Consider the following 16,550-nt stretch of genomic DNA (forward strand, 5'->3'; position numbering starts at 1 on the left):
AGAGAGTGGTGTGGATAGTCCGTATTGGAGTATAAAATATTATGGAGTATAAAACTTGTATTATTTGCTGTGTAACCAAAACTATGTGAAATGCTAGGAATGTAGAAGACAATGGTGTGTTAATATATGTTAATGAGAGGTAGCTAAGAGACGTAGTCAGCTTTGGAGTCAGCTTTGAAGTTTCCTATTTGCTATGCATGTACCCAATTTGGTAGGAGACTGAAGTCTTAAGATGACAATGGTGTGTTAATGAGAGGTAGCTACAGAAAGAGCTTGCTATTTGCTATGCATATATCTTAAGAATGTAGAAGACAATAGTATGTTAATGAGAGGCAGCTAAAGAGATGTAGATTAGAACATGATTAAGTCAATGGGTAGAAACAATAGGGACAAGATAGTACGTGTGATATGCAACTATAGCAACTGGACCAGGAGATTGCTATAAAAAATGCTGTGTCTGGGGATCGTGGGCAATCAGCGACTAGCTCACTGACTGTCTCAGCTTTGATTTGCAAATTAAAGTTTAACCCTTCTTGAAGAATCTTCTGCGTCTCCTGGTCATTTGTGAGGCATGAAAAACCACGACACCCGCTGCTTCTGTAGACATGAACTTCCCACTGTTTAGGACAGTTACAAAGACAGGTGTGTAAAAAGGACCTGAAGGATCATTGGAGACCCGAGTCATCCCAACCACAAATTGTTCCAGCTGCTCTCATCCGGGAAGTGGTACCACAGCATAAAAGCCAGGACCAATAGGCTCCGGGACAGCTTCTTCCAGTAGGCCATCAGACTGATTAACTCATGCTGACACAACTGTATTTCTATATTATATTGACTTCCTGTTGTTCATATTATTTATTATAAATTACTATAAATTGCACATTGCACATTTAGCCAGAGATGTAACATAAGGATTTTTACTCCTCATGTATATGAAGGATGTAAGTAATAAAGTCAATTCAACTCATACAGCAATCCTTCTGCAGACAATTTATAAGATGTTACTTCTATATAATAAAGACTCATACGTCCGCAGCCCTCACTGACACCATAGGACGACATAGTAGTGTAGCATTTAGTGTAACGATTTACAGTGCCAGCAATTGAGGTTCAATTCCTGCCACTGTCAGTAACGAGTTTCTGCACTTTCCCTGTGACCATGTGCATTTCCTCCGGGTACTCTGATTTCCTCTCACATTCCAAAGATGTATGGTTTAGGATTAGTAAATAGTGGCATGCTATGTTGGCGTTGAAGGAATAGTGACACTTTTGGGCTGCCCTTGGCACGCAAATTGGGAAATCTGGTCACTTGGCTGTCCTTCTCCTACCTGCACACAGACAGAGCAAAGCTCCAGAGATTAGAACAACAAAGAGGTGGTGTCGGGAGGCAGGGGAGCGGCTATAGGATTATTTTGAGTTGGTGTACTGGGCTGTGTTCAAGGACTCATCTATAGATCTGAACAAATGCGCCATGGTTGTCACAGACTTTATAAAAGCTGTTGTAGACAAGTGTGATCCCAACCAGAAACCCTGGATTAACCATGAGATCTGTAATCTGCTGAGGGCCAGATCAGAGCCATTCAAATCTGGTAATCAAGAAAGTTAGTAAAGGTCCAAGGATGATCTCCAGAAAGCAATCTCCTGGGTGAAGTAGAAATTTCAGTTTAAACTTGACTCAGTGAAGGATGCTCAACATTTGTGGCAGGGCTTGAATGCTATTACTTCTTATAAAGTACAATCAAACAACATTGGTGACAATACGGGTTCACTTCCAGATGAACTCAATGCCTTATAAGCTTGCTTTGACTGTCAAAACATGAAGGGACCATCATGAACTCTTACATCCCCCAATGATCCTGTGATTTCAGTCTCTGAGGGTGACGTGTGAGTACTTTGTCAGGAGGGTGAACCCATGAGCGTCACAGTTTAAGGATAAAGGGGAAGCCTTTTAGGACCGAGATGAGGAGAAACTTCTTCACACAGAGAGTGGTAACTCTGTGGAATTCTCTGCCACAGGAAACAGTTGAGGCCAGTTCATTGGCTATATATAAGTTAGATGTGGCCCTTGTGGCTAAAGGGATCAGGGGGTATGGAGAGAAAGCAGGTACAGGGTTCTGAGTTGGATGATCAGCCATGACCATACTGAATGGCGGTGCAGGCTTGAAGGGCCGAATGGCCTACTCCTGCACCTATTTTCTATGTTTCTATGATAAGCATCCCAGATGGGATACCTAGCCATGTACTAAAGAGTTGTGCTAATCAACTGGCTGGAATATTCACTGAGATCTAAACCACTCACTTCGGTAGTATGAGGAACCCACCTACTTCAAGTAGGCTTCATTAGTGCCTAAGAAGTCCATGGAAAACTGCCTCAATGACTAACACCCAGTAGAACTTACATCCACAGAGATGGAGTGTTTCAGAGTTTGGTGATGAAACACATCAACACCTGCCTGAGAAGCAACTTGGATCTGCTCTAATTTGCCTACCGGCACAACTGATCAAAAACAGATCCCATCTCATTGGCTTTTCACTCAACCCTGGAACACCTGGACAGCAAAAATATATACATCAGGATGCTCTTCATTGACTACAGTTCAACATTCAATACCATCATCCCCCCCAAAAGGCGGATACGATGGGGTCTTTTAAGAGACTCCTGGATAGGTACATGGAACTCAGAAAAATAGGGGGCTATGGGTAACCCGAGATAATTTCTCAGGTAAGGACATGTTCGGCACAGCACTGGGGGCTGAAGGGCCTGTATTGTGCTGTAGGTTTTCTGTGTTTCTATGACATATTTTTCTGTATGTTCAATGCAAAGATTCCAAGATTCAAAGTACATTTATTATCAAGGAATATTTCAATGATACACTTTGAGATTTGTCTGCTTACAGACAGCCACCAAGCAAGAAACCTGAAGAACTCAATTAAAAATAGACCAAAACTACTGTGCAGAGATAGAGAAACAGTGAAAAAAAAACAACTTTGCAAACAATAGAAGCAAGCAACAGTATTCCAAACCGCTCCCCAGATCAGTCGGAGTAGGCCCAGGCCTTGGTCTCAGTGGCTCAGCGGCTGGAGGTGAATGGACCACCAAGAGATGAATGGACAGAGCGCGTGATAGTTTACCACAACTTTCTTTAGAAAAGGTGTTATTAGTAATGCTTTTAGTTGAATGTCTTGCCCGTCCAACTACCAGTAAGCTGTTGCACACCTTTGGTTGTGCCAACTTAACCTGGGGGGGGGGGGGGTGATGAAATCAGTGGGTTGAGCAGCATCCGTGAGGGGCAAGTTTTGATGTACATGTGACAAATAAAGCTAATCTTATCTTCTACCTAAAATGTCGGTACTTCCTTTCCCCGATAGACTTTGTTCACTGAATTCCTTTAGGACGTTGTTTGTTGCTTTGCAGCCTCTCGTGTCGATATTCTTATTTAATCATTGCCTTGTCCAAATGGACTGACATCCCTGACACCATTCCCGTTCTGGACCTACCTGAATGAGGCTTGCTGCTGGATGCCTCCTCTTCTCAAAATGTTTCTGCCGATGCTGTTCTTGAACCTTTAACGCAAACCCCGAGCCGAGGATCCCCTGTGAGAAAGGCCAAGAAAGCAGTCATTGGTGTTTGCTCTGACTGGTCAGATGCCCACACGCATGGCTTGGTTCCCAACCAACTTCCTGCTTCTGCCTTCCCATTCTAGTCCAGCAATGTTTGGAACAGCTCCATCATTTTGCTCCATAATCCACATTGTCTGAATGAAACAATGGATTGGAAAAAGCTGCAGAGGGCACTATGCTCCCCTCCACTGGGGACATCTTCAAAAGGTGATGCCTCAAGAAGGCAGTGTATATCATGAAGTACTCTCACATCCAGGACATGACACCATCTCATTACTACCATCAGGGAGGAGGTATGGGAGCCTGAAGACACACAGTCAACAGTTTAGGAACAGCTTCTTTCCCTCCACCATCAGATTTCTGAATGGTCCATCAACACTACCTCACTATTTTGCTTCCTTCTTGCACTGTTTATTTACTTACATATACAGTACATTCTTTTTACATATCATTTTAAAGAGGATGCTGAGATTTACCATTATGCTGTCTGGATTAGAGAGCATTTCTTATGAGGAAAGGTTAAGTGAGCTAAAGCTTTTCTCTTTAGAGCGAAGGAGGATGAGAGGTGACTTGATAGAAGTGTATAAGTTGATAAGAGGCACAGATAGAGTGGACAGCCAGAAACTTTTTCCCAGGGTGGAGTACGAGGAGGCATAACTTTAAAGTGATTGGAAATAAGTATGGGGGGGGGGGGGGAGATAGGAAATGTCAGAGGTAGATTTTTCACACACAATGTGGTAGGTGCGTGGAACAGCCTGCCATTTTTGGTGGAAGAGACCGATACCTTAGGGATGTTTAAAAGTCTCTTAGATAGGCTCATGGAACAAAGAAAAATTGTGGGTTATGTGGGAGGGAAGGGTTAAAGATCTTAAGAGTAGGTTAAAAGGTTGGCAGAACATTGTGGGCCATAGGGCCTCTACTCTACCGTTGTGTTCTATGTTCTAAAACACTAATGTATTCTAGAATTGTTGAACAGGAGGGGGGATAAGTGGGGAGAAAAAAAATTAGTTTATTTCAACCTACAGCACAGAACAGACCATTCTGGCCCACTAAGTCGAGCAACCCAGTAACCCACCGATTTAACCCTAGTTTAATCCCAGGACAATTTACAAATACCAATTGACCTACTAACCGGTACATCTTTGGACTGTGGGAGGAAACCACAGCATCTGGAGGAAACCCATATGTGTGTGGGAAGATTGTACAAGCTTTCTTACAGAGGATGCCAGAAGTGAACTCTGAAATCTGCCACCCCGGGCTGTAATAGTGTCGTGCTAACTAAATTAAATTGATTATTTCTATGACAGTTTCCCAAATGTAAAAAGTAGTCAATAACTGAAAGTATTTACAGGTGTTGGCCGGATTTAGAGGTTTATAGAACCATAAATTTCTTAGCTTAGGTGAATCTATGGAAAGTGGGGACAGTCAGATTGACTCCTTAAAGCATCTGTTGTGTTGGCTGTCCAAAAAGGGTATGGGGAGCCACAATCGCTTTACAGTGTCAACAATCACCAGTCGGGATTTGATTTCTGTCATTGTCTGTAGGGAGTTTGCATGTTCTCCCCATGACTGTGTGGGTTTCCTCCAGGTATTCTGGTTTCATCTCACATTTCAAAGATGTACAGGTTAAGGTTAGTAAGTTACGGGCATGTTATTCTGGTGTCAGAAGCATGGCGACGTGTGCCTCCAGCACATCCCTGGACTGTGTTGCTCGTTGACACAAAAAGATACATTTTACTGTACGTTTTGAAGTTAATGAGACAAATAAAATTCATCCCTGTTTATCTCCCTGGTATAGTCTAAGGTACAAACTCTTCACAGGATAGTTCCCGAGACCATAAGCTATAGAAACTGGTTTAGGCTCTTTGTCTTTTTCGCCATTACCTCGATGTCTGATTCTTATTCTTCAACCCCATTCTCTCACCTTCTCCCTGTAACCGTTAACCCCCTGACCCTTGTGGAAGTGGGAGGAGAATGGAGTTTGGAGGGATAGTAAATCAAATAGCATAGCAGACTCGATGAGCCTAATGGCACATTCTGCTCCTATGCTTTATGGTCTAAGCTGCTGTGGACGTGGGTGAATCCCACCCTGAAATTCTCTCAACATTCTCATGAGTGTGAAGCTCTCATAAGCACACAGAGAAGGAACCCCTGATGTGACAAGCCTCCCAATCTCGCTGGTTCCCGTGTTAATGCCAGGAGCCACTCTGACTGCCAGTATTTGTTGAATCATCTGTGCAGCTCCAAGCTGAGCCATAAGGAGCCATTTCAATAAGAGTGCTGGTCAGCATGTGTAAAGGTGGGTCCTCTGCCGAGCAAGTGGAGCACCATGTGCATTGAGACTGTACAGGCCCATGTGCTACATTCTGCTCCTCGTGGAAACAGCACAATCTGCTTCCACAACATCTACATCTCCATCACCAGCCTGCCACCTCTTTCTGGTGCCCCTCCTCCTTCCCTTTCCGCCATAGTCCGATTTCCTCTCCTAGTAGACTTCTTCTTCAACCTTTTACCTTTTCCACCTATCACCTTCCAGCCTCTTACTTCATCCCTCCTTCCCACCCACCCATATACCCCCCATCCCCCTTATGTGGTTTCACTTATCACCCATTGGCTTGTACTTCTCCTCCATTTCTTATATTGGTTTCTGCCCTCTTCCAATCTTGATGAAGGATCTTGACCTGAAATGTTGACTGTTCATTTCCCTCCACAGATGCTGCCTGACCTGCTGAGTTACTCCAGCATTTTGTGTGTGTTGCTCTGGATTTTCAGCATCTTGTGTTTATGATAAGCTAGTCCCATTTCCCCTCATATCCCTCTGAATCTCTCTGATCCATGTACCTGCTTGCGGATTATTCTCAGTTACAGCCATCCTGTGCTCACAGGGACTACAGTCTGAGGGGAGCCACCTCACCATTTAACCCTTTAACTCCTGCATCATTTGGGAGACTGCATTACTTATCCCTCCAACCATTATTTCCTCTTTGGAGGGCTGGAAAGCAGATGCCTAAATGCTGATTACAGCTGCTCCTGCTCTTAATCTATCACTCCTCTTGTAGTGAAGAGGTCTCTGGCTCCCGCTGTAATGCAGTCACCTCAGCACCACAGATGGAGTGACCATACTCCAGTTTCATTCTACCTGTCCGCTCATGCTCTCTCCAACCTCGCAGGTAATTACCGCAGGAAGTGCAAAGAAGGAGATCCCAAGGAGGGCAAATCCAGCTGACAGCAGCCTCCCCAGCCAGGTGGTGGGAGTCTTGTCCCCATAGCCGATGGTTGTCAGTGTGATCTAGAGGTAAAACAAGGATTACACCTTAGAGCCTGTGAATACAAATGGTTCCCACCAAGACCATAAGACCATGGTCCCTTTTCGACCATTGGACTATAAGATGTAGGATCAGAATTATGCCATACAGCCCATCGAGGCTACTCCACCATTTGATCATGGGAAATTTATTTACCTCTCAACCCCATTCTCCTGCTAACTCTCTGAAACCTTTGACTTGCTTAAGAGTCAGGAACCTATCATCATCTGCTTTAAATATACACAAAGACTTGGCCAATTTCTTATTTCTTTACAATGATAGATTTTATAGGTTTTTAAAAGTTACAGAATTTTTCTCAGTTGCTGATGGGGATTGGCATGGGAGATAAGAGTCAGAGAGCTTGCAAGGCAGGAAGAAGATAAGGATTGGATTAAGAGAGAGTGAGAAGGTAGGATCGATGTGGGAGGCAGGGTGAGGGTGTTGATTGGTAGGAGAGATGGGAAGAGGATGAGGATCAAGGTGGAAGACAGAGAGAGGGAGGTTATTGCTGGGAGTGATGGGAAGTGGAGGGATTGGGTGAAAGATGGGAAGGGTGGTGTTTGGGGTTAGAGAGGTGGAAGAGTGAGGGGGAGGGAGTGAGGGGGAAAGAGTAAGTGGGAGGGTGAGGGGGAAAGAGTGAGGGGGAAAGAGTAAGTGGGAGGGTGAGGGGGAGAGTGTGACAGGGAAAACAGGAGTTAAGAGAGTGAGAGGAGAAGGATGATGAAGAGATTAAGAGAGAGGGAATAAGGGAAAAACAGAGGGGAAAATGAGAGTGAGAAGGTGTAGGAAGAGTGTGGGGAGAGAGCTGGGGCTGTCAGAAAGGACCCTGATTGGAGATTGGGAAGTAAGCATCTGCAGTTTCCCCATGACCTGCTGACATTCGGTGTCCTCGTGATATCCACATGTCACAGGGCAGAGGCAGATTGTTTAGCACATTGAGGTCAACTGTTCTGTATTTCCCTTTCTGGTAAGAACCCATTGCAAAGCCCAGAAGACTGAACTCACTGTGCCCCACCACAGAGCGTCTGCGTATGTGGCGAACTGCACATTGGAATCTTTCTCCACCAGGTAGACGAGGAACGAGGAGAAAATGAGCACCAGGAATCCGATGTACCACGCCGTGATCAGTTCCTGCAGGGAGACAGAACGAGGCATTGGTCAGGCCATACTGGGAGCAGTTTTGGGTGCCATACCTATTTATCTATTCCATTTATTTTGCGACACAGTCTGGGCGGTGCTGCTCATTTCAAGCTGTGCTGCCCAGCAACCCCCAATTTAACCCCAGCCTAATCATGGGACAATTTACAATGACTCATTAATCTACTAACCTGTATGTCTTTGGACTGGGAGGAAACCAGAGCACCTGGAGAAAACCCATACATTCTATGGGAAGGACATACAGACTCTTACAGAGGATACCGGGATTGAACTCCAGACTCTGATGTCCCGAGCTGTAAGAGTGTCACACTAATCTCTACGTGACTGTGGCACCCATCTAAGAAATCTAAGCAAGAATGCATTGCCTTGGGAGAGAGTCCAGAGGAAGGTCATGAGAATGATTCCGGGAATTAAAGGATTAAAATATAAGGAACATTTGATTGCTCTAGGCCTGTACTCGCTGGAGCTTAGAAGAATGGGGGGGTGGGGGGGGGCAGATCTCATTGAAACCTATCAAATTTTGAAAGGGCTAGATAGAGTGGAAATGGAGAGGATGTTTTCAATAGAAGGGGAGTCTAGGACTAGAGGGCAGAGCCTTAGAATAGAAGGACATCCCTTGAGAACAGAGATGAGGAGGAATTCCATTAGACAGTTGGTGGTGAATCTGTGGAATTCATTGCCATGATGGCTGTGGCAACTATGTCATTGAGTATATCTAAAGCGGACCGGGTAGATAAGATCTTGATAAGTTTAATGGTGAGAGGTAGGAGAATGGGGTTGAGAGGGATAATAATCAAAGGGCGGAGCAGACTTGATGAGGTGAATGGCTGGTCTAATAACACAGCGTCTGTGTCTGCTTGGTCTTCCAACTGTACAGGGGTTGAGAGCGAGCACAAAGCAGGTGGAGGATGTGTACTGGAGTAGGTATGGCCTTCAGGGTTAAGGGCCAGTGTTAGGTGAGTTAGGCTGGGCTGCTTTTTTCCACTGTGTCCATGAGTGAATGGCCTTCTGCATCAAAAGTGTTCCATAGCTCTGCTTGGCAATGGTGTGTGTGTGTGTGTGTGTGTGTGTGTGTGTGTGTGTATGTGTGTGTGTGTGTGTGTGTGTGTGTGTGTGTGTGTGTGTGTGTGTGTGTGTGTGTGTGTGTGTGTGTGTGTGTGTGTGTGTGTGAATTGATTCCAGGTGCCTAGGATTTGAATCACACCACTGATAGCCACAGTGAGGAGGGTTTCGTGGTATCTTGTTGCACAAGATATTTCTTCTCTGTCTCCTTCCTCAAGGTCACCAGAGTAGGATACAGTCTCAGAAGCTTCATTCCCACCTGTCATGTCATCTCCTGACCCCTCTCCAACTACACCATACTGTAACTCTCCTATATATATTTTAAGTAATGAAGGACAGCACTGGGCAGTGCACATGCCATCAGTGCAATGAGGCACGATGATCCTTTGATTCTCAGGGTCTATCCGAGTCTGTGAGTCAGAGGCCAGAGGCATGAAGGGAAACTTGAGGCCTGATGTCTGCAATCCTATGAGTCTAGGCCAGGGACTGTAGGTTGGAGGTCCAGAGGCAGCCTGTTCTGGGGTTGGAGGCCTGACTGTGTGAGTTGGTAGGTGGGTGGGGGTTGTTTCACTGTTGCGTTGTTTCGTTGTTGCTGTTCTTGTTGCTTGTGTCATTTTGCTGAACGTTGTGGGCATACTATGTTGGTGCTAGAATGTTGGCTACACTTGCGGGCTGCCCCCAGCACATCCTTAGGTTGTGTTGCTTGTTAATGCAAATGACACATTTCACCGTATGTTTCAATGTCGATGCGATAAATAAATCTGAATCTGAGTTGGATTCCTGGGTTGCGAAATGAACCTGGTGGTTCATTGGTTAATGAGTAGGTTGGGAAATACTATATTCTGGAAGTGGTCCACAGTACCTCAGGAATTTCCAGATGGAAATGCACACAGTGCAACTGCTTTCCATTGACCATTCTGGGAGCTACTTGATATGTGAATAGTGGATTGTTGACTAATCCCAAGAATCAGTCTCTGTCAATGGCAACAGACCCAGACACGAGATGTGGAAAATCCCCTCTGGTGGTTGGACTTTGGAACCAGAGGTATCACACCAGCTGTCCCTCCTGAGGCTTCAATTACACTCACACACATTACATCAACTTTCTCATGTACTCATAAATAAATCTAGAATTAAAAGCTAGCATCAACAACAATAACTCTGAAGTAACTGGATAGTTCCAAAAACTTGCTAATGCCACTTAGGACAGGAAATCAACTGTCCTTATCTGCTCTGGTCTATGTGTAGCTCCAGATCTATCAATGTTGACTTGCCATTGGCTCCTTTCTACAGGGATGGTCGATAAATGCTGGTCAATTTTCACATGAATAAAGAGAACAACATAGAAGATCACAACATCATATTGCAGTGGCTGCAAAAGCTTGCAAAAGCTGCAGAGGTCTGTAAACTCGGCCAGCTCCATCATGGTCACTAGCCTCCCCAGCACTGAGGACGCATTCAAAAGGCAATGCCTCTAAAAGGTGGCATTTGTTATTATGGACACCCTCTACCCAAGACATGATTTCTTCTCATTACCACCATTAGGGTCCTACAGCAGTCTAAAGATCTACACTCAATATTTTAGGAACAGTTTCTTCCCCACGGCCATCAGATTTCTGAAAGCAGTTCACGAACCAATGAGTATATTTTATGTATTGCACAGTACTACTGCTGCAAAACAACAAATTTCACAATATACATCAGTGATAATTAACCTGATTCTGATTCCGATTAAGGATCAGCTTTATTCACTATATACTATACATTTACATGTATCAGGAATATACTGTTTTGGTCAGGGCATGACATGCAATAAAAAAAAACATTAAACAATTATAAAGAATAAAGACTGATGTAAAGTTAGAGGTTGCAGTACAGATATGGAATAAAATATACATAAATACATAAATACTACCCTGTATTTACCGTATAAAGAGCATTATAAAATGTGGTTTAAAGTGTTTAGAGTGCAGTGATAGGGGTAATAGATAGAGGGTGTGGTGTGGGGCTAAATAGAGTGGTTGATCAGATTGACTGCCTGGGGAAGAAAGTGATTTTGTAAAAGGAACTAATTTGTGTTGGTCAATGCTAACTCCAATTTACTTTGTCATCTGCACTAACCCTTTTCCATCATCTCTCTGAGGAGACTTCTTTCTTGACTGACCACGTGTTTCCTATCCCTAGATGCTGTATACTCGTGTCCTGGTGTTCTGGGCAAGGTGATGCAGTATCTTGCTCCCCCAGTACCTTTAGGATCCCGGTGATGAGTGGCTTTCTGTTTTGAAACCTTCTATCTATGCATTATTCCAACATGAAGGTAGTCCTGGCCAGTAATGTTCATCATGTAGAGATGGGAACTATGAACTTAAACCTCTCCTCTTGCCTCAGAACAGGAGTGTAAAATGAAGGGGTTAGAATGAAAAGGTGGTCAGGTTATCAGTGAATAAAATCCCGGTGCAAGATCAAAGCTTAACTTTAAATGCCACATATACAGGGAAAGATACAGTGAGCAACACAATTCAAGGATGTGCTGGAGCAGCCTGCAAATGTCACCACACTTTTGGCACCATGCCCAAAACTCACTAACACTAACCTGTACATTTTTGGACTATGGGAGGTAATCAGAGCACCCAGAGGAAATCCACTCACTCATGAGGACAACATGCAAACTCTTTACATGCAGCGGTGGGAATTGAACTACGGTCGGTGATTGATGGCAATGTAAAGTGTTACGCTGTTGGCTGATGGTGTAGTGGCATCAGCACCGGACTTTGGGGTGACTGGTCCCAGGTTCAAATCTGGCCGGCCTCTTGTACGCTTTCCATCCATGCAGGGTTGAGTGTCGAGCTAGCAACTTGGATCGTTAAAAAAACAGAACAATGCTAAGGGAATGGCAAAACTGCCACCTGATGCACCACAAGGCACAAAAAAGAACTACAACGAAGTGAAGTGTTATGCTAACTGCTACAATACCATGTTGCTTTGAATCAAGTTGGGTGCAGGGTCCTGGTACAGAGGTTTGACATGACTCTATCAAGATGGCACCTGTGTACGATGCTTCTTCAGTTGACATCTTCTGGATATATCATGAAACCATATATTTCATTTCTTTTATGTCTTTTACATTTGTTTTTCATCTTGGATGTGATTCTGGAACTGTTGGAGCCTGTGATTTGCTGTTTGGAGATTGTTTGGTTGTTCCAATGCTCTGCAATCTCTGAGAGGATTCTGGGAAGCAGGGGCAGAGTGAACGAATCTCATGGTGGGCGATGATCTGCAGGATGATGTGTTGCCGATGTTTGACTCCATTTCATTGATTAAAGTGATGAGGGAGATTGAAACATCGTGGTGAATGTGGAAGTTTGGCGATTATATGGGTGCTTCAACACTCTGCAGTCTCTGAGAGGATTCCAGGAGACAGAGGCATCATGAACCTTGTAGCGGGCAGGCTGAGGGATGGGGGGCAAGCTGATATTTGACTTCATTTCATCAATTAAATCTTCCGTTGTGTGCCGATTAAACAGACAAGGGAGTTTGAAGCATCGAGGTGAGTGCAGAGGGTGAGTACTGGCTGCCTGTTGTTTGATTGCTCTGTGCTGGAGATGGGAGAACCTGCCGCTGTGCCAGAGAGTGTTGCTCAGGTTTTTCTGCATTTTGGATATGGACTTGAACTATAGACTTTTGTTCAGTCTCATAGTTTTTTATATTCTGTGTTTTTTGCCCAATCTTTCTCATTTTTATTGTGTGGGGAATGTAGGGGATTTGGGGGTCAATGTGCCTTTTTTTGTTCATTTTTTGTGCAGGCTGGAGGGATTTGGGGGTTGATGACTGTGCTGCCTTTCTTTTCTTTCTTGGTTTCATGGCTACCTGGAGAAGAAGAATTTCAGAGTTGTATTCTTTGATAAACAAATTAACCTTTGACCTTTGACTTTTGACATATTTACGTTTTCTAATGACATCACTGTTGTGGGGCGAATCAAAGGTGGTGATAAAACAGCACACTGGAGGGAGATTGAAAATCTGGCTGAGTGGTGCCACAACAATGGTCTCTCATTCAATGTCAGCAAAACCAAAGAGTTGATTATTGACTGCAGGAGGAGGAAACCAGAGGTCCAAGAGCCAGTCCTCATCAGGAGATCAGAACTGCAGAGAGTCGGCAACCTTAAATTCCTTGCTGTTATTATTTCAGAGGATTTGTCTTGAGGACAGCATTTAACTGCCATTACAAAGAAGGCATAGCTCTACTTTTTTAGAAGTTTGCGAAGATTTAGCTTGTCATCTAAGACCTTGAAAAACTTCTATAGATGCGCAGTGGAGAGTATACTGTCTGGGTGCATCACAGCTTGATATGGGAACACCAATCTCCTAGAACGGGGAGAAAACCTACAAAAGTAGTGAATACCACCCCGTACATCACAGGTAGAACTCACCCCACCATTGAGCACATTTACAAGGGGTGCGAACGCAGGGAAACCGCATCCATCATCAAGGACCCCCGCCCACCATCCAGGCCATGCTGTCTTCTCACTGCAGCCATCAGGAAGGAGGTAGAGAACCCTCAAGTCCCACATCACCAGTTTAAGGGACAGTTATTACCCTTCAACTATCAGGCTCTTGAACCAGAGAGGATAATTTTACTCAGATTCATTCACCCCAACATTGAACTGATTCTACAACATATGGACTCACTTTTAAAGACTTTACTGTTGTGTATTTAATATTTCAGTAATGTTTGAGTAATCTTGTAAAAAGTTGTCGATTAAGCATTGTTTGTTTGTTTAGATAAGAACATAAGAAATAGGAGCAGGAGTAGGCCATTCAGCCCATCGAGCCTACCCCATCATTTGTTTGGATAATTCATTATGGGTTATATGTAAAAAAAAAAGTGAATTGCATGTGTCATGATGCTACCACATGATACATGTGCACCTCAGCTGAAGTAAGTACAGACTACACGAGTTATCTCCCGGCTCTCTTGCTTTCATTTCAATTAGTTTTTATGTTTTGGAGTTACAAAACATAACAGTGGCAACAAGGTATTTTTAAAGCAAACCCGAGATGTCTACCTACCTGTGGAGGTGCAGTTAAAAAAAGTTTGAAAAAAGCAGCGCAGTATGTGTTCTTCGGAAGGGAAGACACGAATGAGTTTAAAATCAGGCAGGAAACTGAAGAGTTCATGGGTTCATAGTGAGTACAGGGTGATAAGAATCATAAAAAAATGAGCAGAACTGGCTGGCTACATTGGAAAGATGGACACAAATGTGTTCATGTATACTGAGCTATTTGAACAGTATCTTGTAGCAAGTGAAATAGCCAATGAGAAATGAGTACCAATTATGCTAAGTGCATTGCATTTAAAGGCATATAATTTGCTTCAAAAGTTTGACTGCCAACTGAAATGAGCTTTGCTGATATAATGAAAGAAATGTAGGAAAAGTTAGAACCAAAACCATTGTATATTGCAGAACGCTTTAGGTTTCATAAGTGGAATCAAGGGGAGTCCATTTCAGAGTATGTGGCTGCGTTGAAGAGGTTGTCTGAGCATTGCCTGTTCAGTGATGGACTGAATGATGCACTGAGAGATCATTTAGTCTGTGCAATCTTATTAGCATTCAAAAGTAGCTCCTAATGGAAGCAAGCACAACTTGCATTTAAAAGAGCAGTTGAAGTAGCACTATCAATGGACACAACAGACAGTTATGAATGAAAATGAGCGTGAACAAAATTGCAGTGTCTAGATGGAGACCTGCCTGGCCAAACAAACCGTGCCTCCTTTGTGACAGGGGCTCACATGCACCAAACCAATGCCGGAGTAAATGTGAAACTTGAAGAAAATGCAGCAATGTAGGACACATACAAAGAATATGTTGGGAAGGCAAAAATAGATGGATTGCACAGAGAAGGGAAAAAGATAAAAAATCAAGTTGTAGTTTCAAAAAGGGCACTTACCTGCATACTGTTGATGAAAAATCTGATAATGATGAGAATGACACATGATTGGGTAGTCTTGAGATTTACAATGTGAACACTAACAATAGATAAGAAATATGGCTTTCACCCGAAGTGAACGGCAAATTAATTAAAATGGAATTGGACACTGGCTTTGCTGTCTCAGTTATTCCACAAAATGAATTTGAACGACATTTCAAAGATACTGAACTGAAGCCTGTAGATATCCAACCAAGAACTTATACTGGAGAAAAGATAACTCCTGTGGGAATGACATTTGTAACAGTGAAATACAACAACCAACAAGCCATCTTGGGCTTGCATGTGGTAAAACCAAGAGGGCCAGTATTGTGGGATGTGACTGGCTGAGACAGCAACAACTTGATTGGAGATTCATTCACTATTTGCTTGCCACATCCCCTGCAATAGAGTCAACTGAAAGTGAATTAAGAAAAGTAATGGATGATGCCACAACAGTCTCCATACTGTACACCCTGAACTATTGCCCGACAGAGGGATAAGAGGTGTTGGGTGCCAACTTCTGTGCCTCTGGATGGAAAGCAAGGAAGGACCATGCTGTTTCAAGGAAGTGTGAGATTGATGAAAGCAATGATCTGACTACAACAGTTTTTATAGGCAACATATCTGAGAAAGCCTCTTATAGGGAGTGTGCAAACTGAGGCTTGGTTTTAAGCTGGAAGAGAGTTCAAGGAGCTTCAGCAAAGTTACAAGCATTTGGCTTTTGTGAGTATAAAGAACCAAAATCGACTGTGTGCATTGAGGTTATTTCATGAACTTCAAGTGGGAGACAAAAAGTTGCATATAAAAGTCGTTGCAAAGACCAAAGTCCAGCTGGATGAACGGAAGGGCAAAAAGAAAGGACTCAATGGAGATATGAAAACAGAAGGTTTTTTGGATGATGTTGTGGATAAGGAAATAAAGAAGAGCGATCAGGTTGGAAAGGGAGCAATTGAAGGATTAATAAGAGAGTACTCCAGTGTACTAAATGGGCCTTGCCAAGATCAAGATGTACAAACTGGAAGAAAAAGAAATGCGAAGAAAGGTATCCAGAGCTGTCAGAACCACATCCTGCAGTCTCCAAGTCAACACCTACAACCACCATGGAGGAGGCCCCGGAACCTGAGAATGTTTCACAGCCGCAAGTCTCGCCTGCCAAGCAGTGATTCCCCCAGTCAGGAAAGACGTTATCTCACAAGAGTAAGAAATCCCCCTCGGTGAATAAATCTATAGGCCTGAATGGCAAAATTTAAAATGTGCTATGCTGTGGATGTCTCTAGTTGTATTCTATAATATATTGTGTATATTGTAGAGATGGATCCTCTATTGAGTTAGAGAATGTAGCTAAGCAGGGAGGAGTGTTGTATCTTTAATATTTCAGTAATACTTGAGTAATCTTGTAAATATACTGTTGATTAAGCATTCTTTGTTTAAATA

At 43.5% G+C, this 16,550-nt stretch overlaps 1 protein-coding gene across 1 annotated transcript in view; it reads right to left on the reverse strand.

Moving 5' to 3' along the window:
* The window catches only part of kcnq5a (potassium voltage-gated channel, KQT-like subfamily, member 5a), a 323,005-nt gene that overhangs the window by 61,498 nt on the left and 244,957 nt on the right, over positions 1 to 16,550 (reverse strand). The window contains exons 5-7 of the mRNA XM_073056700.1: positions 7,932 to 8,057; positions 6,800 to 6,910; positions 3,499 to 3,594 (exon numbers count right to left, since the gene is read on the reverse strand). Coding sequence (XP_072912801.1) covers positions 3,499 to 3,594; positions 6,800 to 6,910; positions 7,932 to 8,057 — 333 coding nt within the window. The remainder of the gene's footprint in view (positions 1 to 3,498; positions 3,595 to 6,799; positions 6,911 to 7,931; positions 8,058 to 16,550) is intronic.

Source organism: Hemitrygon akajei, chromosome 9 (assembly GCF_048418815.1).
Source record: "Hemitrygon akajei chromosome 9, sHemAka1.3, whole genome shotgun sequence".
Taxonomy (NCBI): Eukaryota; Metazoa; Chordata; class Chondrichthyes; order Myliobatiformes; family Dasyatidae; genus Hemitrygon; species Hemitrygon akajei.